The sequence below is a fragment of the Malaya genurostris genome, chromosome 3, assembly GCF_030247185.1.
Source record: "Malaya genurostris strain Urasoe2022 chromosome 3, Malgen_1.1, whole genome shotgun sequence".
Lineage (NCBI taxonomy): Eukaryota > Metazoa > Arthropoda > Insecta > Diptera > Culicidae > Malaya > Malaya genurostris.
This window is the reverse complement of record NC_080572.1, coordinates 39,227,168-39,251,580: the sequence shown is the minus strand read 5'-3', so window position 1 is coordinate 39,251,580 and position 24,413 is coordinate 39,227,168. Positions and strand designations below refer to the sequence as shown.

The window sequence follows — 24,413 nt, the reverse complement described above, 5'->3', positions numbered from 1 at the left end:
GTCTCTATGCAAGTGTTGAATTTTGTAATTATGACGAGAAAAGAAACAAACGAAAAGCACAACGCAGTTCTGGAAGTCTGTAAATTAGACGAATACCTATGAAAACTTCGAAAATCTGTAAAAAGTCTGCAAAACTGCAATGTCTACTTTTAAAAGAAAATGGCCAGTTTACAGACAAATCTGCAGACCTTGCATCTGTGGTACTGATGCTCATTATTTCGCTATTTTGCGGTGATTCCGTCGCATGGTAAGCTCCGCTGAAAACCACAATATCAAAATAATATTTCCCGCGTTTATCGCACGGCACTCAAGTTTGTTAGAAAACTCATCAAATATTACATTTTGGTATGATTTATTACCAGGCCCAATCCTGTGAACTAACCGTCTTAAGGTTAATTAGTGCGGAAAATTACGTGTGCTATTTTTTTGTGACGACACACTTAAAATCTTGTTATTAATATCAATAGCACATCAAAATATGACATTCGAAGAATATTTTTTTTAATTTTCACAGCAAAATATAAAAAGTTACAGTAATGGCAATAATTATTCGAACGCGTTTCAGAAAAAAAACTGTAATTGCAGTATTCCTCATAACTTGGTGCTGGATTACCTGAAATGAAAAATCAAAGTTCATTAGTTAGATAATAGTTTTCCCCAAGTAACGCTGGGAGAGTTCTTCGAAATGTTTATTTTTTACTTTTTAGGAACTGTTCGAAAGGGAAAACGTGTTTTTTTTTTGCTGTACAAATTGTGAGTTATTGTAAAATAAAAATTATTAACAAATTTGAAAACAGTATCGAGCATTACCTCGTAAATTGTGTATAGAATTAGTATTCACCGTTTTAAAACCGACCTAAAAAAAGGTGAATTGTTTGGAAAGTGTTTTCAAATCTTTGACTCCAAATATCGGATACAAAACTTTAAGAAGCGAACGTATACTCTATGCTGACAACATATACAGTTTAGGTATAAGGACATTTGAACTTGCGCTAAATTTTCTATAAATAGGACTGGAGAGTAAGGTTAGCTGGGCTCAAAGGAAGACAACCAACTCCGCTTCCTGACTTCCCGACACCACTGTATTAGGTTCCCAACAGTTGGATCTACTGCGCGGAATTTTCGCTCACCTGTGTCGCACCATCGCATTTCTAAAATGTTCTTGGAAGTTCATTACGGTGCTTGGCGTGATATTTCAAGTATGGGTATTTACTTAGAATAGGGGCATCTATGCTATTGATAGAATGCTATTCCAGAACATCGAAAGTTGATTTAGCCACACACCTTTTATCTGAACTTTTGGTTGCTTGGACTGTTACCGTGGAAGTAAATTTGGTCGAGTATATTTAGTACCCTGTTTCCCCCCGGTGAACGACCAAAAGGTTAAAACCGGGGAAAATAAATGATATTAATAATAATAAGTACCCTGTTTCTCGAAAAGAAATAAAAAAGTGAACTATTAGGGAGAAGAAAGAGTTTTTGTAAAAGTTTACGACGGACAAAAAATTGATTTAAAAAGAACAAATTTCAATCTGCGAGGTTTATGACTAAAATGTTATCTGATTCATGTAAAGCTTATTTTTCAAAATGATTGATCTATAGCACAAATATTTTTTTTCAAGTCGTTGACTTTCCGAACAGTAATATCAGTTAGAGTATTAATTGGCTTGGGGACAAGGCGATTTTGTTGGCAGCCACTCCAAAGCCACTTGGAGTATTGGCAGCAGAGATCATTTTGCCCCTATGCGAAAATATATGCTTTTTCTGGCATTCTTCGATGTAAACCTTGTGAACTTATCGACAAACACGAATTCGAATCTTCCGCACGCCCAGTCGCGATGTCAAAATTTTGAGCGGGAAGCTGCTTAAAATGGAGTTTGACGTATGTTTCGTCATCGATCAAAGAGCGGCCCTGATGTTTCATCAAAATACAGTAGTACAAGAACATTGACTCTTTTTGGCCAAAGACTTCTGCTTCAAATGTCGGTTCGGTGTTTACGACTGGAAAGGATGTTTCGCACCGTTTGAAAGTTGCACTGAGCCCCGGTGAACGACTTGGAGAACCGGGGCTAAATAAAAAGGTATAATTAAAATATATACAAGTTTCACCGTTTGGAAATTTCGAAGCAAATAAAATCGGGGAGCTTAGTCCAACACATTGAGTCCTTCAATTACACATCATTTCACACAATCTTGCTCCTAATCGTTGCATGTTTTCATTGATAACTCTACTATCTTCTTGTCCTCTTTTTAATATTGAGGTAATGCTTGCATCACTGTGCGGAACCAAATGATTTCTACCAAACTCAGTCGCCCTGTGTGTGGTTTTACTAGAAAATTCCTATATTGAATTATCCGACCTTCCGCCTGTTTTTCGACCCTTGTCTAGCCATGATAGAAACGCACACCCAGTTTAAAATACGTTACAAGAAACCTGATAGCATGTAACGCTTTGCTTAAAAGCTTTTTAGTTGAATTCTGTATTACAGTTCCAGTTGCACATAGAATAGTATAGTTAACAAGTACTAATATGTTCCCCAAGTAAATTTGCTTCCATCGCCCAGAAAGTTCAATTGTTTTAGTAAAAAAATTTTCGCAGCGTTCAGCCAAACTGCACAAAATTCATTATTCGCTTTATATGTACAACCCTCGTATCCTCAAACTATTGTCATTCACTTCATTCTATGCAACATCTGACAGCTTCACGAAACGATTATTAATTCATTATAACATAAACACTAACACACCATCGGTCTATGACTATTTTTTACTTATTCTTTAAAGTTTTCAAGCGCTAAGTCCGCCGTTATTTAGAGGATGAGTTACTCATAAACCAGTTGTCGTGTGTTCGATCCCCGACCAGGATGGGATATTGGTGTCAGTGGGATCGTTGCTCTAGCTATGTAATGGGGGTCATATGAATAAAACGTAGCAAGATTGAGTTTCGGTAGTAAATCCTACATGTGAATTGCAGAAGAGCCTTTATTACACAATACGTTTTGAGCATACCACAAACAGTTGAATCTGTATTAATAAAAGTAGTTCATACTGCAGTTTTTCGGTAGAAAGTTTTAGAGGGTGCTACCAGAGCTAATAAAAGTTATTTTGATTGACGAAAATGACGAAAAATAATGTCACTCTCAGCTCCGTTTGCAAATTATGAGAGCGAGATCTACGTCCAGTCAACGTTCTTTCTTTCATTTACCATTTCAGTAATTTACGGTTTTTGGTGAAAATCGTACACTATGCAGTGTCGATTTTTAACAGAAACATTGATAATCGATAATGATAGCAATCGATTCACAATGATTTTTACCTGTTGATGCTCGTATCTGTAGCAGTTTTGGTGTCCGAAAAGGTTCTGAGGTATAATTACGTCAGTTTATCATATTTTAGACACTCTCTACTGCAAATCGTCACAGATTTTCATTATATCGATGAAATAATAAATTTAAATTGGACTAATTCTCCCGGCAGATGTTATTTTCATTTTCGTCTTGTCGTAGGGGAACGAGTGACGTTGGCATTGATACTCTCTTTGGTTGTAGTGGGAGACGAAAATGTTTCGTCTCTCTTCGTTTGTTTTGGATGCGATTATTTACGATTGAGACAGTACAAAAAACGATGCTACGGCTGTTGGATTTTTTCAATGAGAATGCGTGACAATTTCTGGCTCTGTTGGATTGACTATTTATAAAACTATAACAGAAGACTTTTGTTGAGTTATTAGCAGCACATAGTGTAACAAAAATTAGAAGCCCAATTTTTTGTTGTGAAAATGCGCAATAGATGTGAACAGCATATTTGTATTCATTTGAAAAAACTATAAGGGACAGTCCTATATTCGAACTATATTCCTATAGTCCTATATTCGAACTGTTGACGTAGGACTACACAACTATTGTCAAAATCACTTCTAAAATTTGTTTTGAATATTTAGGTAGTAGTTTTTTCTATGTTCCTTATTAAAATGTTTATAATTATGCGAAAAAATCGAAAATAACTTTCAGAGTTTTGAATGTTTAGAATTTGTTGAGCTGTAGATTGTCAAAAGTTCACCACTAATTGTACGGTTAGGTATCGTATTTTGAATTCGCACTCTATAGTTCTACGTCAAAAAATGGAACTTTGACGTTTATCATTAAAATTCCATTTCATTTTTGGATAATCTAACTAATAACGTTAACTTAGCACAGGATTGCATTTAGGTACTGGGGAGTGCAAAGGGAAAATTTGTAAGGAAACCCTTACCATTACGAGGAAACACGTTTTCGTTTCTATCGTTCTTTCAGTAAAGACGTTAGAGATTTACTATATGTCTTTACTGATTATTTATCATAGAATCCACTGATTAGCTGATGTCATCATGTTTTCTGTTGATTGATAAATAAGAGTTGCTAATGAAATTAGCAATGACAGGAGTTTGTTAAAAACTGAACATCTCAACAGCATGATAGCCACTATTACGAGCAGCTCCTATTTCCATCCTTCAAGAAGAGAAAAATTGATATGGACGAGAGATGTTGTTGATGTTTTATCTACTTTCCGGAAGGGCGGTGACTCATTCTTCTCTTCCATTGGTGTCGCGGAGTGGGAAATTTGAATAGGTATGAGGTCTAGGATTCGCTATAAGCTAGCGAGACGACCATGATGTAAGATGATTCCCATATAGGTTTCGTATTTTTTCCTTCAAATTACATGTTTGAAAGCTTTAATTAGATTTTGATCAAATTTAATTACCAAACTGCGATCACTTCTGGTTCCGGAGATAATGATAGTGTAATGGTATAAGTGACCTAAACGACAAAACGCTAATTATAGTTCCGAAGACATAATCGAACAAGTGACGTTATTGACAAAGATTTTTTTTCTATCCGCACCTATGATCACCTTTAAATACATTATCGGTATCACACTTGATTTGAGGAATGTTGCCGAATAAATAACGTAAGCGCTGAAGCATGGTTTTGTGAACTACAGAAATTCCACAAGAAGAATGTAATACCAAAGGCTTTACGCACGAGTTCTGATAGAGACTTGACTGGGGGCGTCAAGGTCGCAAATGAATATGTCACCTATAAATAGGTTTTAAAATCTGAAACTTTGGTGATGTGATGTATTTGGTACAAGCCAATAAATCCTGACAAAGATCTCTCTGCAGCTACAATTACCATAAGCATATTTTTCGGTAGATTTTTCATCATGTTAACAACTTCGGTAAAAATATTTTATCTAATAGTTGAAAAACTTGAAGCGAGAATTTACAAAGTTTTTTAACTCGTTGATTGAAGCAAGAATTATATTGAGTTTATGCTACTCAATAACCCCATCTATAGGGTTGCAAAGTTTTTGTTTTTATCGTCAAAGATCTATGTAAATAAACCATTTCAAAGTATTTTCTATCACGCTATCCCGCTTGCAAATTATTTTCACCTGTATCTTGCAACACGTCAGTTTTTGTCGGTCCTATCAGTCACCATGTTCAATTATGCGTTGTCACATGTTTGTCACTGGCATCTGAAATTCAACAAATTATTTTCTTTCTTTTTTCTTCATGAAATTATCGGCTCATCTGATCTCTCCCTGGTACATCGAAAATCAAACACAATATTCGGCGGCACCCGCAAAAAAACGCCATCAATCAAATTCAAAACACGAAAATTATGCGCAATCCCAATTGAATTTCGATATCATCATCCGCTCTCTGTCTTTTGCGCCATTCGCGTCACCGTCATCGAATATCATAAATGATTTATAATTATTCAAATCCCACGAAATAAAATAAATAAAAACACACCCACTGTAAACACAAAACCCCAAACTTCCACCGAACAACTAACCGCTGCTCGCTAGGGTGTTGCAACTTTCCAGAAGGTAGGTGTGCTACATACATACACTCACATGCATTTTTCCATCTGATTCATACCAGAATTTTTTTTGTTTATTTTTACTAAATCATGTATTACTAATTACTTAGTGTTATTGTACAGCATCGCTCACTAACTGCCTCAAAGGATATTCACAATCTAACACTTACGACTAAAATCGATTGACGTCTGACGATTGACAGAAGGGCCATTAAATTTTAGGTTTATACACTACTTCCAGCGATTTTACGATTATTTGATTCCGTTCAAAAATAATTTACCGGAATGTCTGCGAAATACTGCTCCAGATCGAACAAATAAGGTGAATGGGAAAGCATTTTTAGCCATGATTGCGATACTCTCGTGTGCATTGTCTTGGGAAAACAGGTTTCTGTTCCTGAATGGCTAAACATTTTTCTGAAGTGCAGCCGCGTTTGTGTTTTTGGTCCTGGTCAACATGTGCGACACCAGAATCTTGCACAAAATTTAGCGTGTTCGCTTAGTAAGAATCCTCGTGACATCTGTCAGTTCTTCACATTCCGGTCGACTAGAATAATTTGTGACTTTAATTTGTGTAACCGCATTGGAGGCCCTGCTAGCAGTTGACTTTTGAAACTCTCGAATTATTTCCCGGTGGAAGAGCCTAGCCCCATAATAGTTATCGTTATATTTCATTTTGCCTCACAAACAAAATATAATATGTTTTGTGAGAGATCGAAAACCGTTTTACATTTATATATATATATATATATATATATATATATATATATATATATATATATATATATATATATATATATATATATATATATATATATATATATATGTATATATATATATATATATATATATATATATATATATATATATATATGTATATATATATATATATATATATATATATATATATATATATATATATATATATATATATATATATATATATATATATATATATATATATATATATATATATATATATATATATATATATATATATATATATATATATATATATATATATATATAGAATACGCTCAAACTTTGGAAATTTTTTCCGAGACCTGGATGACCGAGTATCATAAACCAATCGATTCAGCTCGACGAACTGAGCAAATGTCTGTGTGTGTTTGTATGTGTGTACAGAAGAAAGAGGCGTAGATCTCAGAGAAGATGGCTGGGACGATTTTGATCGGACTAGTTGCAAATGAAATGTGTTTTTGTCAGAACGCTATTGTTTTAGTTCTTTTTTTACTATCTAAAGTTGTTTGTAAAAATTTGCAGTTTCTTGACAATAACTGTCTCAATTGACTTTAAAAACAAAATAAATTGCAAAATTTAGATACCTCGTTGTAATACCCATCAGAAAAGCCATCGTTTGTTGAAATCTGTTTATTTCTAACGGATATATTGGCATTTTTTGTGAAAGTGACGTTTTCCCTTTATCCCAGTAAAAGGAGTTTTGAGTACTTCATGATAAAGCGATGTTTGGAAGAAAATAAAACACGATTTTCGTATGAAAAGTCCTATGCTCCAGATTTCCTCGATTTCATTTGGATCCGACTTATGGTTCCGGGACTGATATGTGTAACGAAATTAAAATAATGATACTCATTTTTCTCGGAGCAAAGAAATAAGCAGATAAAATTCTCTTTTGAAACGCGCAAAAAACATTCACGGTTAAAAAAATAGCTCTGGATAGTAAGAAAATAAATCTGATACGGTTCATTTGAAGAATAAACTTTATTGTATCATTACATAAATAAGACCATAAAGAATTGAATCAACACAGATATCGCCAATAAAATCAACTATAATTTTGTTATCATCGTTGATGTTAAAGGGAAAAATGGTTTTAAAAAATCATACTACTGTGTGCAAAAAGCAGTAAGACTTTTGAATTATATTTCGCGCGGAAAGCGTAGTGAGGTATTAAATGTGCTATCAACGATTTTCACAATGAGTGAAACAGATTTGGAAGATTAAATAAAAAATTTTGAAATTATGAACAAAGTCTTATTATTTTTTGCCCACAAGAGTAATCTAGCTTGAAACTAACATGAATCAGATTTAAAAATCTACTAACTGATTTGTTATTTTAAACAAGCTCAATTTCTCTGCGTGTACAATGGGTTTGAGTATGATTATGAAGTTTATACTAGTGCATGAATGTGTGAGAGAGAGCAGCTCGCAGAGGTCTAACGGGTGTTTATGATGAGATATTTGTACTGAGATTGATATCTGCGATAAGGAAAATTGACAATCATGCCATGATGAGAACTACTGGAATCTCAAGAACTCGTTACACCCGGTTAAGCCTATGACCAACGTTAAATACATTTTAGCTAGTTGAGGGATGCTTCTCCTGTAAACGGGGTATTTTGTTCCCTTATTTTGAGCGTGGATTTAAAAATAAAATATGGGTTGCCTAATCTATAATTTTTATGTAATTGATTATTTTATTCATTAATTGTTTTTTTTCGGCTCATTTCTTTTTAGGCTTATCGTGGCCGTTTAACAAAAAAATATTCTTTAACTGCTGGATTTCGTTGTCATCTTTTTCCTTGGAGGAATTGTATTCTTTGGTAGTGGCGGTGGTAGCTTTTGTTCATTTCCTTTTTAATCGAATAATATAAGATGAAAAAAAAAATTTATGGCCACTGATCGTCAGCATATTCCTACGCATTCATTCGATTTTCGCTGCCATTTTAAATTGAAGCTCCCAGAATTCATCTTTTCATTGCTATCCAGCGAATGGAGGGGGAGCAGTGGTTCGCTATTCACGCTGCCGTTCATTGGTTCGGTGTCACTGTTGTTGGCGGAATCATCGTTACTACTATTATTTGCACAGGTGTTCGCTGTAGCTGCTATACCTTGTTCTATATACGCTACAACTGGTTTCGTTGAGGATGTTTCATTGTTGTAATCCTTGTATCCTGGCCGAAAATCGCATCAGAAGGGATAGCCTTGTTTAAGCGCATGCGTAACAAACTTACTCAATTTAGAATACCGGGGAAAAAAGGTTCCATATTTCTTTTTCGATGGAAAGAATCTCTTCGTACTGGGAGATAGCTTTGCAAATATAAAGATCGGAGACGCTCAAGGGTAGATCAGGTATCCGCACTTCTATAGCACTATCATCCATATACAATGGTATGTTGTACTTGATGTTCTCATGCTCCACATAGTGCACATTGTAATTGTCTTTAGAGAATTGATTTGCATTCAACTCTTTAAAAAAATGGATGTGAACAACATTATTTGTCTTGTTGCATTGTAGTAAATGCACCCGTTTAATATCAAGATGCATTTACTCTTTAAGCAAACCTTCAAATTCTCGTACCGAAGGTCGAATTTGGCACTGTCTGAAGTTAACAGTAATTGTATTCTTTGGTAGTGGCGGTGGTAGCTTTTGTTCATTTCCTTTTTAATCGAATAATATGAGATGAAAATAAAATTTATGGCCACTGATCGTCAGCATATTCCTACGCATTCATTTGATTTTTGCTGCCATTTTAAATTGAAGCTCCCAGAATTCATCGTCAGTTGAATAATCGTACCTAGTCATTTGAAGTTTCGCTTGCTCAGTTTCAAGTGCCAAGTAGTCTAGATCCTTCATTGTCTTCACTCTTGGTAGTGTGCAAGTTCGAATGAATAGAATTATAAATGGAGTAAAGTATTAAAAATGAAAACTGAAGAGAGAAACTATTGATTTATGTGTATTGTATAATTGATATTTCAGCTACCTGGTTTGTCTTACATCTATTATCGTACCCAGAAGGGGTACGTGACTGGTTCAAGATAATAGATGTAAGACCCAGTCCCTCCCGAAATCAAAAACAGATATGTAATTATTTAGAAGGTCTCAGACATGTGTTACAGAAATAATAAGACAGTAAACGTAAAGAAATGTAATACAATGGCAGTTCCAGTGGAAAAGTTTAAAGTGTCTGTTAAAAACACCTGTAAAAGGCACACCGAGAATTAGGTACATACGCAAAATTTAGTAACAATATTTTTTATCTTCCGGCCCCTCCCGAAACGAAATCTTGAGTACGGGCCTGTCTTGAACCAATTCGAATTTTTACATAAACCTCATTTAACGGCCGCTCTAACATTATCGAAAGAGATATTTTGTTACTTCAAGAGAGCAACTGGCGGTGGTAAAACTGAGCTTCGATTGGAAGAGAAACGAGTGAAGAACTGAATGCTGCCCATTGATACGTCAGCGAGCGTTGTGTGTGTCAGAGTGTGAAGTTTACTACAGTAGGGTGATCGTCAATGTGTTCCACATTCAGTATCAATTGAATTGAATGAAGTTTTATTGTACTGATTGTGATGTGATTATAAAGATTTTTTGGGTTTCACAATTCGAAAAATAAAGTTTGAAAGTCGAAAGTTTCGGGTATCGTTTTATGCAAAGAGTTGAGTGATAAATGTGGTAACTGCTGGGTAACTATTAGAAGAGAAAGTAAACAAAAAGAAACTGTCACTTGCTGTTGCGGCCTTCTGAAAAATAAATTAAGAATTTTGCATTTAGACAAATGTTATATTAGCGTTAGCTCTGAATTCATTTTGATCAGATTTTTGTTTTAAAGAAATCGTTAAGCTTAAAAAGTTTAATAACATTTTGCAAGAACACTTAGTTTTGGACAATTAATTTTCGTCGCTCCTATGTATCAAACATATAAAATTTGAAAAAAAAATACTAACAAAGAGAAGTATCTGAAGATCTGGTGGTATTTTCAAGTACAACCAACATAATCCATATCCATATCATACTCCGTGATTTCAAACTTTCTCTTTGTATCATCCAGTAATTGTTAAATGAACTCATACCATTCACATTGACAGAAACTAAAAACACTCTCTACTACATATCGGTCGGTATTTCACGAATAAATGCTTCATTATTGGATTCCAGTGCGTTAATCGTTGATGGTTTAACCTTGTAGACATGAGCCTTAACATGGTCCCACAAGATATAGTCAAAAGGCATTAAATCGCACGATCTATACGGCCAATTGACGGGCCCAAAACCTGAGATAAACTATTCACTGAAGGCGGCCATTGTTTCGCGTGACGTGTGGGATGTGATACCGTCTTGTTGAAACCACATGTCAGATATATCCAAAAATGAGTGATCAAAAATAAGATGGGCACTTTATTTTACCTATTAATGCTCTATCTAATATCCAATAAGCCTAATTAGTCATGTGGAAATCAAAGTCTTCAGACAAATAATGTAGTGAAAACCAAAAACTATCAATGTTATGAAAACATCACTACATTTGAGCTATATTAAAGTGAGCATCGTAACAACCATCATTGCGTGAGTTTTACCCAGACACTGTTTATAGCACTACTACACACTCAAACAATCAAAGGATAGTAACACTGGATCTCCGCTAAATAACACCTTTTTTGCAACACTAAGTACATTTTCATGAACACCGTTACACAGTCACGTATGATAAGGAGCTTTTCACCACCAACAAATAGATGAACCCCATCCGCTTCTATTTAGTAACTAACTCACATAACTATATATTTATTCTGTACTCCAACTAAACTCGCTGAGAAGCAGGCGAACGAGAAACACACTAACCAATTGAAACCTATACTTACTTTCTAGGCTTCACTTTCATTACCTGGTTCACCATTTAATCTTCGTAGAGGATCTAGAGGATCACATCAGGTACAGACTTAGACGAATCTGCACTAAACGATTTATACGTTTTCTTTTTTATCTCTTCTCTTTCTCTGACTTGTCTCGTGTGTCTTCTTTTTCCGGGCGCCATCTTCACATTCTGATCTACCGCACCTGATGATGAATTGACAACAGTTTACGATACGTAACGGTAGAGGACGTTTCGTGGGCGTACCTGGTAGCGATAGAAAACCATTGGTACTCTCAACATATCTCGATGCACAAGAACATTTGCCGTACGCCGATGACTCGAACGCTGTCACACCGATGTCGGAGGAAAATGGTGCAATCATCGTTCCAGTATACTATGCTAATTTAGGTACACTATAAAAAAGTAAAATCTAATTCAATTGAACAAATTAGACTCCCTAAATTCATTCTATCTTGTTCCGATTCTCGTTTATTTTTCCAAAAAGTCATGAAAAGTGAAAGATACGTTTGCTCTTTCCAAGTTCTATATGATCTTTCAGGAAACCTTTCTTGTACGATCATTTGATAATGGCTGCTCATTCTGTCCCATTCTCTATGTTTGCTCGTATCACAACTAAACTGAATTTTTGAAAGTGCCGCCATTTTGTCATTAGTTCAATCATTTTCAGCTCTTCCTATTCTACGCCTTGAAATTACCTACATCAACGCTAAAATATTACTCTCAACATAATTTAACATTTAACATTCAATAAGCAAAATTAAAAGCAGAATACATTTTATATTTTTATAGTGTCCATAATTATACTACATTTTGATTGCTTCTAACTCACAAATCATTACAATTTATTGTTAATTTATAATCATAAGATCAGCACTAATTTGGTTTGAAATGCAAACTAGTTTGTTTTAAACCTTTCTTAAACCAGGTATCATTTTAAATTTTTTTTTGGTATCAAAATTTTCGCACGCCAATGTTCCGTATCTTTGGATTCAGTTTTTAGTATGTTTACCTGATATCGCTGTATCTAATCGATTTCGTGTTCTCACAAAACATGACACAATGAAAGGTTCGCGACATTCATCCTACACATCGCATCAATCTCGCATCTCGTACACTTCGCACGGCGATCTGCTCGGGGGTATGACGAAGGAGAGCCGACTGCGGAACCGTTCAGCTCGAAACACCAATCACTCGATCGTGCCGCCGCCGAACATGGCATCAAACATGTCCTACGCGGATACCAACCATAAGGGACAGAGAGATTTTGTAAGTAGGAATAACATGTTTATCGTTTTATCATGATTCAATTTCATAGGGTATTTGTTCCAAATGTCGTTGTTCGATACTACACTGATAATATTTGATATTTGATATTTGATGGAAATCATACTACATTTATCTGAAATGCACATCAAAACGATAAGATATATCGTTACCGCTAGATTGTATATGAATTTTATATGAATGTCACATTGTTTTTCACATAGATTTCAATTGAAACACACTTGACCGAATCAAGAGTTTTGCACATACATTTGTGCTGTACTCATTTCCACTAGAAAACGAAGTGCTTAACACATGTAGTTCGTTTCGATAGCAGAACACATCACAGCTAAAGGAAAAACACATCAAAGCTAAGTGAAAAATAATCAAATCTTGCATCTTAGTGAATTTGCACATGAAATCTTAAAACAAATCGCTTTGATTATGTATTGAAATGGAAAAACATATTAAATTAAAGTGCTATTTACATATGAATCGATTGTACAAATGTTTAGCAGTGTAGTCGTACAATCCACGAATTTGAAATACGGTTTCAAAAGTGATACGAAAAATCGAAACGACTGCATCAATTTACATTATGTCATTTAGGCCGATGTAGTAAAACCATCGTTTTCTTCAGACTGGAGAATATTGTCTGTCAGTGTCATTCCAAACAAGGCAAACGATCTTTTAAATCGGTTCATTAGGTTTTACACGTGCACAGCTAAATTTATGAGGTTATGCCATTTTCGTGCCAACCCAATGGCTTATACTCACAGAATGAAATTTGCTTGAAAATTAGGTTTTGCAAGATGACATCATCAATGAACTGAATAAAGTTAGTTTTTTGACATTTACCGGTGATTTGTTTTATCTATTAACACGTATTCAAATTAGAATGAACCAGCCCGGTGGCAACAATAAGGCGCTCTAGCCAGCATCTCGGGTGTTTGGGGCATTCAAAGCTAGCAAAGCAGTGCGAGCAAAGTAAACAAAATGAAGTAAAATACAACACATCATAAATTGGGAAAGTCTGTATTACAATTTGGCACCGCACATTACATAACGATATCACAATTATTATCAAACATATAAAAATCAACTTTGTTTCAACAAATCTCACAGATATTTCGCATCAACAAACTTTTATTTACGTTTACATACTTCTTCGTTGTTTTCGTCTTTACGGAAAAGATGATGGTTACAAGAAAATGGCGGCACAGCAGGAGGGCTGGAATGAACACATAAACAAACCACTGATAGCTGTCAAACGGTGTTCATCCAGCTCATTTTGTGAGCTTATGTCATGTTCGTGCAAAACATAATTATCAAACATGAACTTTATTCACCATGAATTCATTTGTCACGGCATATTTTAAAACCAAATTCTATAATTAGGTTTCGCACGAACATGACATAATCTCACAAAATTCTCTGAATGAACATCATTTGACAACCACAGTTATTTTTATGTGTTCATTGTAATTTGAACATATGTTATTGAAAATGTAAACAAACCGTCGGTACATGCCAAATTAAACTTTATTCGTCTCAAGTTCATTTGTAATGCCATCTTGCAGAACATAATAAAGCTTAATAAGATGTCAACAGTTTAAATTAATGTATCTAAGTTTTTGCCAACATTACGTATGTTACAGCGTAACTCTACTTACATCCATTTAATATTTTAATTTTCTGATTGATGGACGGCACTTCTTCGACATTATCGACATCAGTGCCTATCGTGGCACTAACGTCGACTCTGACCACTATAGTGAAGCTGTGCCCAAAACTCTCTGTCATCAACAATGCACAGTACCAGTTACCGCCACGGTACAACCTAGAGCGACTGAATCAACTGAGGCGACATAGCTCAGCATACGCGCAGGCTCTCGAGACAGTGTTGCCAGACGAGGACGGCTGCTGGAGTACAGTAAAAGCAAGCATAAACGACGCAGCCGAGTGCACCGCCGGAAACGTGGAACGGAGTCGATGGAACGAATGACTCAACGAGGAGTGCAGAGTGATTTTGAATGAGAAGAACGCAGCGCTTGCGGTAGTGCTGTAGCATGGAACCCGTTAGAATGTGGAATGATACAAACAGAAGCGGAAACAGCAGACCCTTACGAGGGAAAAAACACCTGGAAGAAGCGGGGTACGAGGAAAAGAAACTGCTGTTTTATTCTCAAAAAATACGGAAGTTATACAAGAAGCTCAATAAATTCCGTATCGGCCCAGGGCCGTTAGCCGAAATGTGCAGGAATAAGGATGGACGGACGGACGTGAGGAGATTGAAAGAAGGAAGCAGCTTTTCAATGAGCACCTGAACGGAGAACACACTATGGGAAATTATGGATACCATGCATCAGCTCAAATGGGCCCAGAAAAGTTGGTACTCTGTTTGCACTGATTTATAGTCAGGATCTGTGTGAGAAGTTGAAGGAAAAGGTAACTTGCCAAGAAAGGCGACTTTTTGGAATGCAAGAACTTCCGAGCGGTCACATTTCTGAATGCCGCCTACAAAGTGCTATCCCAGATCATCTTCCGTCGTCTATCAACTAAAAAGAATGAGTTCGTGGGAAGTTATCAAGCCGGCCTTATGATGGCTTATCGACAACGGACCAGATGTTCACTGTACGGCAAAACCTCCATAAATACAGTGAATACCAGGTCTCAACGCATCATCTGTTCATTGACTTCAAGGCAGCATACGATAGTATCGAGCGCATAGAGAACAGCTTTTGTGGGAAGCTGACTAGAATGATCAAAGCAACGAAGGACGCTTCTGCTAAACTGTGGTAGAGCTGTATACCCGCCTAAAACACGAGAGTGAAAAGGCCGGACTAGTGATGAATGCGTCGAAAACAATGTACATGCTAGTAGGTGGAAAGGAACACGACAGGATTCGTCTAGGAAATAATGTCTCGATAGATAGGAATACCTTCGAGCTAGTGGAGGAGTTTGTCTACCTCGGGTCCTTACTATCCACTGACAACAATGTGAGTCGTGAAATAGAAAGAGGCATCATCAATGGAAGTCGTGTCTACTACGGACTCCAAAAGAAACTGCGGTCAGAAACGATTCACCTCCGCACCAAATGTACCATATACAAAACGATCATAAGACCGGTGATCCTCTACGGTCACGAAGCAAGGATCATACTCGAAGAGGACCTGTAAGCACTCGGAGTTTTTACGAGCATCGGCGTGATCGAGGATGGAGAGCGGCAGCCACAAACCGAGTATTGGGGCGTACTACTGTTGATTACGAGTTATCTTAAATGTTACGCGAGTGATTCCAGAAATTAGTATGAGAAAAAGTGTCTAGTGGATGAACCCTGGCACACATCTTTAGTATGGCAAACCATTTGCAGCTTGTTATCAGAACAAACATGACGTTTATGGGATTACCGCGCTTACCGTCAAACGATGTACTCAAACCGCGAGCGTCAAGCAATCCTAAAAACATCAATAAATCGTTTGTTTTTAACTTTCTAGACGTCCAATGCCATGCAAAACCTTTTCTTAATTTAAATATACCAAGGCCCTGAACCATCTCGTGAATTATTTGAACTTTCAGTTCAAATTTGACAGTCGGGCAGTTATTTTTTATCGAGTAATTAAATTTAACTCAAACTGCGGAGGTAAAGTTATTTGTGTTCATTTTGCACTGGAAATAAAAATATATCAAAGAACGTAAGAAAAGCTTACTTCGTTTGACAATGTATTGAAACTTTTTGTTGGGGTATTTTCTGAAAGTATAAAAAGAAATCACAGAGAAGAAATTTTTACTGAAGATATCAGATTAGATTTCAGATTAGAATTATTAGGTATCAGAAAAAAAACTAACGAACTGTCAAAAATAACCATGCTGAAAACGACAAAATAATTGCTCGACTACCCAAATTTTAACTAAAATTTAAAATAATTTGGGAGAGGGCCTACAGCCTAAGAATCATTGCAAAGCCAAACGAATTTTGTTGAAATAAAAAAAACGTCTCTTTGTAGGATATGTCACAAGACTGTACAGACGATGCTGGCAAAATAAAACACAACGACAATCCTTTCATTGAGCCCTCTCAAACACAAACCGTAGTAGATATGAAAGGTACAGTATGTTGTATTGATGCAATGCTTCGTATCAATAATTCCTAATTCCGTTTTAGACGTGATGGTGTTAAACGATATCATCGAGCAAGCTGCTGGTCGGCATAGTAGAACTAGTGATCATGGAGGTAATTTTGGTGCCATCTTATGTACTGGTAAAACAAGCACATACACTCTCACACAAGTGTCACACAACATTCATACACACATTCCGTAGCATGATCATCATTTATCAGTATCACCATAGTCATTAGATGAACGACATGGCACTCGTTGTATGATTGGTCTTCACATCTTAGTTTTTTCCCATTGTCATGTTTAATACCTTCTTCCAGTTTCACGAGATTCTACGTTAAGATATCAGTTTCAATTTCATCAATATGTTCCTTATTTTTTAAGCTGGCTCCTTGACAACGCATATAAATATTGATGTTTTGAAACATTTGCAAGGACTTGACTATGCTTAATTCGAATATTTTTGTGATTTAACAATTTCTCTTTTTCGTTGTATTTGAAGAACGTATTTTGAATACCTACTTATTGTATATGTGTAAACCTGTAGACTTTTTTATGATCTATCTACACCGTAATATTCAAATCTATCAGAAATGTTTGCCAGATTTTTTCCGGGCTAATATTAGCAAATGTTTCAATCGCTTGAGTTTTCCAGTTACGTGGTATTAGAGCATTAGAATATTTTTGGGGACTTTTTCGGTATACTCGCCAAAACGTCATTTACGTGAGATCTTAATGCCTGTGGTTTTAGCATATCAATTTAAAAAAAAAATTCAGTCTAAATTCATACACGTTACTAGAGAAGTATATTTTCCAAAACAAATAGACATTTTCCTATTCGCTATACAACAGTTCGGTTTATTTTATATTCTAAAAACAAAATGATAGAACGACAAAAATGGAACTAAAGCTTGCTTCAGATAGAATTGGAACAAAGACAATTGCCTGTATTTCAGTTATTTATGATTGTATTTAAGATCTTTTTTTATACAAATGTAACGTTTTCTTCATACTTTTAAGAAAAAATGCGGATAAAATTATTCATCACGGTTTCGAAGGAATTCTCGAATTTTTCCTGTAATACGGCTTACGTGGTTAGGCGGCGCACACCTTCTTCGTCGATCGTTTTAGCTATCTTATTCCACCAATTCGTCATCTGATTGATGTCTTTTTTTTTATTCAATAATATATTATAATATTAAGGCACACTGCTTAAGCTCTAAGATGTCAAGGGTATTTACTAATCTTAATTACGACTAACTTAAAACTAGAATAGTATCATTATGTAATGTAGTATCGGGGTAGCGGATTCTCGACAATTCAGCTTTCAGCAGGCGAGGTGAATTGAATATTGGGTGAGGGTCTTCCAAATGGCGAATATCCATGTTGGCCGCATCCTTCGGTCCGTGTGGGTCCGCGGGAAACACCCCCAGGCTACGAAGGCCCGGCGGGTGGCCCGCATGCTGGTCATTGACTGGAGCGGTCTTCCGGTGATGGTGATGTTACGGAAGAGAATGAAAAAAAAAGAAGTAAATATTGTGGGAAACGGGGTAAAAAAGGGGTGTGGGAACAAAATGTTTGAAAACGACAGAGATCTAATTAGTTGTCATCGAGATGGTGAAAAAACAGGAAAAGGGGAACGAAAAAGTTAGTGACAAAAAAAAGATCTTGTTAATTCCAATGAAGATGGTGGACAGGGAGATTGATGTCTTTGACAACCTTTCCCTTTGCCTTGAGTCTTCTCTTCATGATTGCCAAGTATTTCTCAATAGGGCGGAACTGGGGGCAGTTGGGTGGGTTAAGGTTTTTCGGAACAAACAGGACCCCTTTCTCTGCATACCATTCTTGAACGACTTTGCTGTAATGACAGCTTGCCACATCTGGCCAAAACATTACGGGATGTCAATAGTTGCACTATTTATGTAGCATTTAATTCCACTATTTCACTGTCACGTTATTACACTTTCACAAAGTCACTATACTTTAATGAAGCATAACAAACGTTACAATACAGATACGCGTATTTCGGAATGTTATTTACATCCTTCTTCAATGTATCGGTTTTATAAGTTTGTAATGAAAGAATGCTGTAATGCTGCTCCTTTTATACGAAATGTCTTATTGTCAACGGGTAAAAACGGGAAGAAACAGGTAGTAACGGACGGTAGTTTGATTGTCAGCGGAGGGTAACAAACTGAAGAAGTGAGAGATTAAGAGATTAGGTATTTCCTAAATCTATTTGTATCTTATGTGTCGGTAATAACTTGAATAGCCAGGGTTTATTTCCTTGGTCACGATTCAATAAAGAAGTGGAGTTATTTTTGAAGATTTCTAAACTTTCGGCTGTGTCTAATTTCCATGGGTTGGAAATTTGTCTTATGATTTTTATGTCGTTCATGATTTTCAGAAGGCATGTTCAGCTACTTTTGACTTGAAATGATGTGGTAGTCCTTTCTCTAATTCTTTAGATGCTTTCGCTATTTCAGCGACGTGCTTTTTGAAACGGATGTCTAGAGTTCTCTTTGTGTGTCCAATATATATTTTATCACAATAAGAACACGAGATTTTGTATACCCCAGATTTTTTCAAATTATCCGTAGGATCTTTTGTAGAACCTAGTAAATTTTTCAATTGACAGTTCATACTGCTGAATACTAAACCTAAACTAAATTTATTTAGTTTTGATTTCAAAGGGTTGTGGGATTAAATGAACGGCAAAATTTGTTTTTGGAGACACTCTTTTTGGTATAGTTCCGATGCCATTGTCTTTTTTGTAACGAAATTTTTTTTGCCACAGTTGCAAATGCCTTGCCAAAACATAAATTATCTTGAAAATTTGTCGGCAAAAACAAATTTAAATTTGGCTGGAATATCCCCCCGAGCCGTTGCCAAGTAAAATTTTTGACCTGGGATTTGCCCGACGTCAGCCTTGCCATAGGTTTCATCGTCCATCAGAAGACACCCGTCGAACTTGGTCAGTACATGATCATATAGTTTCCAAGCACGAATTTTGACGACACTATTCTGTTTCATGGTCCGATTTGCCTGTTTGCTAGCTCAATACGACTTGATTCCTTCTCGGAGTCGAGTTCTCTTCGCGGTACTATGGGCAGCACCGAAATTTCCGGCCAAATCACGGTCCGACAGATTAGGATTTCTCTTAATCGTCTGCAAAATATTACCACGCAGTTTCCGGTCGACAGTTCCACTCCGACGATTGGCTTGAGGCTTCTCGTCGTCAATGTTTCCTTATACCGTTTGATAACGCGCCATACGGTATTTCTAGGCAGTTTCAGCTGTTTAGCTAGCCTAGATGCAGACCACAATGGATTTTCCAAAAAACTGTGCACAATTTGTTCACTTCCTTCGGCTCCCATGTTGATTGTTTACAAAGTACAGCCGATTGGCGGAATGTCAAAAATCATACGTGAAGCTGACAAAATTCCCGACACGTGGGCACTAAGAACTTCCAAATTCGCCCACCAGAAGCGCCACAATATGAGCAAAAATTTGTTCCAATTATAAATGAAGCAAGCTTTATGTATAGCCAGTCTATAATTTTTTTTAATTTCTGAAATGAGTCGTATTTCAAATTAAATTAAACAAATATTAGAGAGAGGTTTAATATATTTACCAAAATGTAAGTAAATAGTACTTAACTATTTGGCACAGTGTACACTTTGAATCAGACAATGCCTTTCACCGATACTGTAGCGAATGTTTCGGTTCCGATACCGTATTTTTGCTTTTTGTGCGTTAATTAAAAATTTTATTATTTTGCTGTTGACTAGTATTAATAATCATGATTGTAATGTACAGCAGCCCGAGTAATGTCAACACTATTATCACAGAAAACAGGCGTACAGGCGGGAACAAATTTAATCAAGAACCTATGAAAAAATTATAATTTATTGTATTTTATTTCTGTTAATTGTGAAAATGATCTACAGAGAAAAAAATCAATTATTTTTTACTTTTCATTTAATTTTAAGTTATTTTGAATATTTTCTTTCATTTGCTATTTCAACTCCACCCAACAGAGAAGGTTTCGTTCAATACGCTAAAATTGTGTAAACCGCATCCAACCTTGAATTAACTGAAATTACCGTTGACTAGATATAACTAATTTACTATTGAGTAGATATAAATAAGCTCGTGCTGTGCTCGAAATTTGAAACTTTATTGACAAGAAATGGTTATAACAGGTGGAACATACTCACTATACATTTCCACCAAAATACGATGAATTTCGCCTGTTTCCTTCATAAAGAAAATAGTCACGAAGTACTCTCCGCTAAATCACTTTATTCGCCGCAAAATTCAACATTTTCATATTAAAAACAGCATTATTGTTCACGCTACAGTTAAATGGCACATAGGGATTCTAAAACTGTACCACAGTAGCTTTCCAACGCTTTATCTGGAAAGGTAAATCATTGTATTAGGAATCTAGTTACGCCATCTGTTAGAAAACGGTACGAACTTATTTATACACCTATTACTTTACCTAAAAATAGATTATTAAACGAAACCTTATATTTAGATCGAAAGTATTCAAAATTAAGTAGTTTTCTAGTTCCGTGACTTCAATATTTCACATAGAGGCGGTCGTGATGACATCTACAACACTCAGTTCATATGCAAACCTGTAAATCTGTTGTGCTATGATCTACAATTAGCCACCCCCACTCTAGTTGTGGTTTTTTTCATGCTCAATAAATCGAAAATTTTAGCATTGTCTATATTTTCTGTTACCTGGGGATATTACGGTTTTTCTATTCAGCGCAATGGAATTCATAGTATATCATCTTCGCTCGTCTATTTTAGCTATTCTACACTATCTATATGTGAACTGTCACTGTTCGAACGCTATCTTTCTCTCATGATCTGTTTTAGAATAGAACCTAACGATAAGCTCATTATCCAAACTAATCAGATATCTTCAATATCAGTTTTTTACTGCATAAACCGATGTCATTTGGTGCTAGCGTGTATTATTATAGAGTTGACTCCACTTCTTTGTGTGTTTGATTTCCCTGTTTGTTGGTAGGGATCAAGGTTTGTTTACTCTTATGGACAGTATCCAACAGATTAGGTTGAATATCATGTGCTTTTCATCGCAATTCTTTTTGCACCTAAAAGTAAGGTGATGCACCAATCCAAACAAAAACGATCGGTATATCTGTCCTTCGAAGCAACCATTGAATAGAATTAATGAATCGTTTTCTTGCTGTCCAATGTTTTTTAATTATTTCATTTTAGCGGATACCCTTTTGAAAAGTAGTAATAAAGCATGAACAATTAATTTTATTAGATGCAATTGTTACACAATCAGTTGTTTTGTTTTAAATATATTACAGCGCACTAGAATTATTCAATATTTGCACCATCGGATTCATGTAGCTTGCAGCTATTTCCTATTTAATTAGAATCAATTGAAGTTTTACGGTTTGATATTGATTTGGTTTACAGTTACCGTTTTTTTTTAACTTGAATATAAATTATGTTAATTTTCATTTTCATCTCACGCATAGTCGAAAAACCAATACAACCAAGCGTACTAAATTTTTCAGGAAACTTTCGATTGTTTTTATTTTTATTGATCAATCAGCTTGTGTTACTATGAAATTTGACTACAAATACACAAATACAAGCGCGGCTCTTTAACAGCCATGTGCTGCCAAACAATAAATAGAAACAGTCGATAATTTCCACTGAGTTGGTTTATACTTCGTAATGCTACAGACGAATCTGTCCCATAGAGCGGGCGCTACCTTAAACGTTTTTAAAAACTAAACACTAGTGCTCTGACTGCAATTAGTTACTGATGTTATAAAGTACATTGAGCATAGGTCTCTCTAATCAAACTCATTGAAATACGTCACACATATGTACTAGTTACTTTAAGAGAATGGCCTACACGAGGAAAAACATTACAAAAGATCCCATCTGCAAATGACAGTTTCTTTTTATTGTCTTTGTCTCAGCAAACGCCGAGTGAATCTTCTAATGTCGTTTTCATTTGATGCTAAACCTAACTCATTTTCCACTGAAAACCGAGCCACTTTCGATCCTGATTATTATATCGAATTTGCTCACACCGCTAATGGCACACCCAACACAGTTTCGTGAAAAGTGTTTGGATGATGAGACTACCCTGGGTCAGTTTTGGTTTTCTCAAACGAAAATGTGTTTTGCTCGTGTTTAAAATATAAACAATATAGAGCGGCAGCGTATGCCAGTTTAAAATTTGAAAGAACTGTTCGAGTAGATAAAACTAAAACGGATTGCTGGAGATATGTTTGTTCCAGTTTCAGTTCTATTATAGACCTCCCATTTACAATTTCCAGCTGCTGAATTTACTCTTAGAAGCGCTTTAGTTTTTTGATTCCATAGGATCACATTGTATTAGGGTAACCGAAGTATTCTGGCCCTCTTTAGGATTGATTTTATTTTGGCCCGCTCCGTAAAAATATTCACCAAATGTTGTAATATCTTTGAAAACTCCTTCCGCTATAGGTAATTGATTGTGATTAGCTTCAAATTGATGCAAAAAAAATACCTCTGTTACCCTAGTTCGCAGTATCTTTACGTTTTTTAACAGACTCATTGAACCGAGCGCCATTTATTCGTTCAACGAGCTCGGCAGACAGAGGCCAATTGTTGAGCCATTTTAAATATGAAGAATTGGAGCCCCGTTGGACTAGTTATACTGGAGAATTTTAGAAGTTGTTAAATGTCTTTTTTAAACTACATATCTTTAGAATATTTCTATTTCAAATAGAATAACAACATATTTTCTTTTGATTTTCAGAAAACACCCGATTTTTATTTTTTAAGAAAAAACATTAACAAACCGTTCTAACAAACTGAACGAATATTTCCGGTTGCTTTCTCGCTGTTGAAATAGAGAGTACACACTTTAAAAAGTTACCCAAAATTAGTAAGATCCTACTCATCTGCAGAAAAAGTTGAACAACTCTAATTTAGAGTAACTCTTTAGTTATTCTAATTTGAGTTCTGGCTCTAATAACGATGTTTGAGTAAAATTTACTCACGTACTGAGTAATACTTTTTTGTACATAAGTCCAAAATTAAGTTTTTAGTACTTTTATTGATTTGATATATTGATACACAAATGAATGGTTGTTTAGCTTCTCTGCTGGTGTTCAACTTTCGCACCAAAAGGAATTGTTCTTTCATTTCGTTCACATGTCCATGAATCATTATGTTGTAATTGGAACTAATTCTACTAACAAAAAAGTGACTACACATGGTTTTCATGACTAGAATGATCTCTCGAATAGTATCCCAAACACGAACTCTTACGTTAAATTCAAATTTAGAGTAAGAGTTACTCTTTATCATTGATGTTAATTACACAGTTGTTGATGTTTTCATACATATGTAATTTGAAATTGAGTAACTAGTACTCAATCTCTGAGTAACTGTTTATAATCGTGTGCAGAAAGAGAAACTGCCAAATGCAGATAGGAACATTTGTACATTTTGATGTCGTC

General features: G+C 35.6%; 1 protein-coding gene across 50 annotated transcripts in view; it reads left to right on the top strand.

The window, feature by feature from the left end:
* The window catches only part of LOC131434538 (sodium channel protein para), a 198,337-nt gene that overhangs the window by 116,659 nt on the left and 57,265 nt on the right, over positions 1-24,413 (top strand). For 31 of the 50 annotated variants that reach the window (XM_058601352.1, XM_058601338.1, XM_058601323.1 and 28 more), the window contains 5 exons: positions 11,503-11,565; positions 11,713-11,896; positions 12,576-12,775; positions 16,780-16,879; positions 16,938-17,006. In XM_058601352.1, the coding sequence (XP_058457335.1) occupies positions 11,503-11,565; positions 11,713-11,896; positions 12,576-12,775; positions 16,780-16,879; positions 16,938-17,006 (616 nt within the window). The remainder of the gene's footprint in view (positions 1-11,502; positions 11,566-11,712; positions 11,897-12,575; positions 12,776-16,779; positions 16,880-16,937; positions 17,007-24,413) is intronic. The other 19 variants (XM_058601349.1, XM_058601321.1, XM_058601345.1 and 16 more) reach the window with 1 other exon arrangement.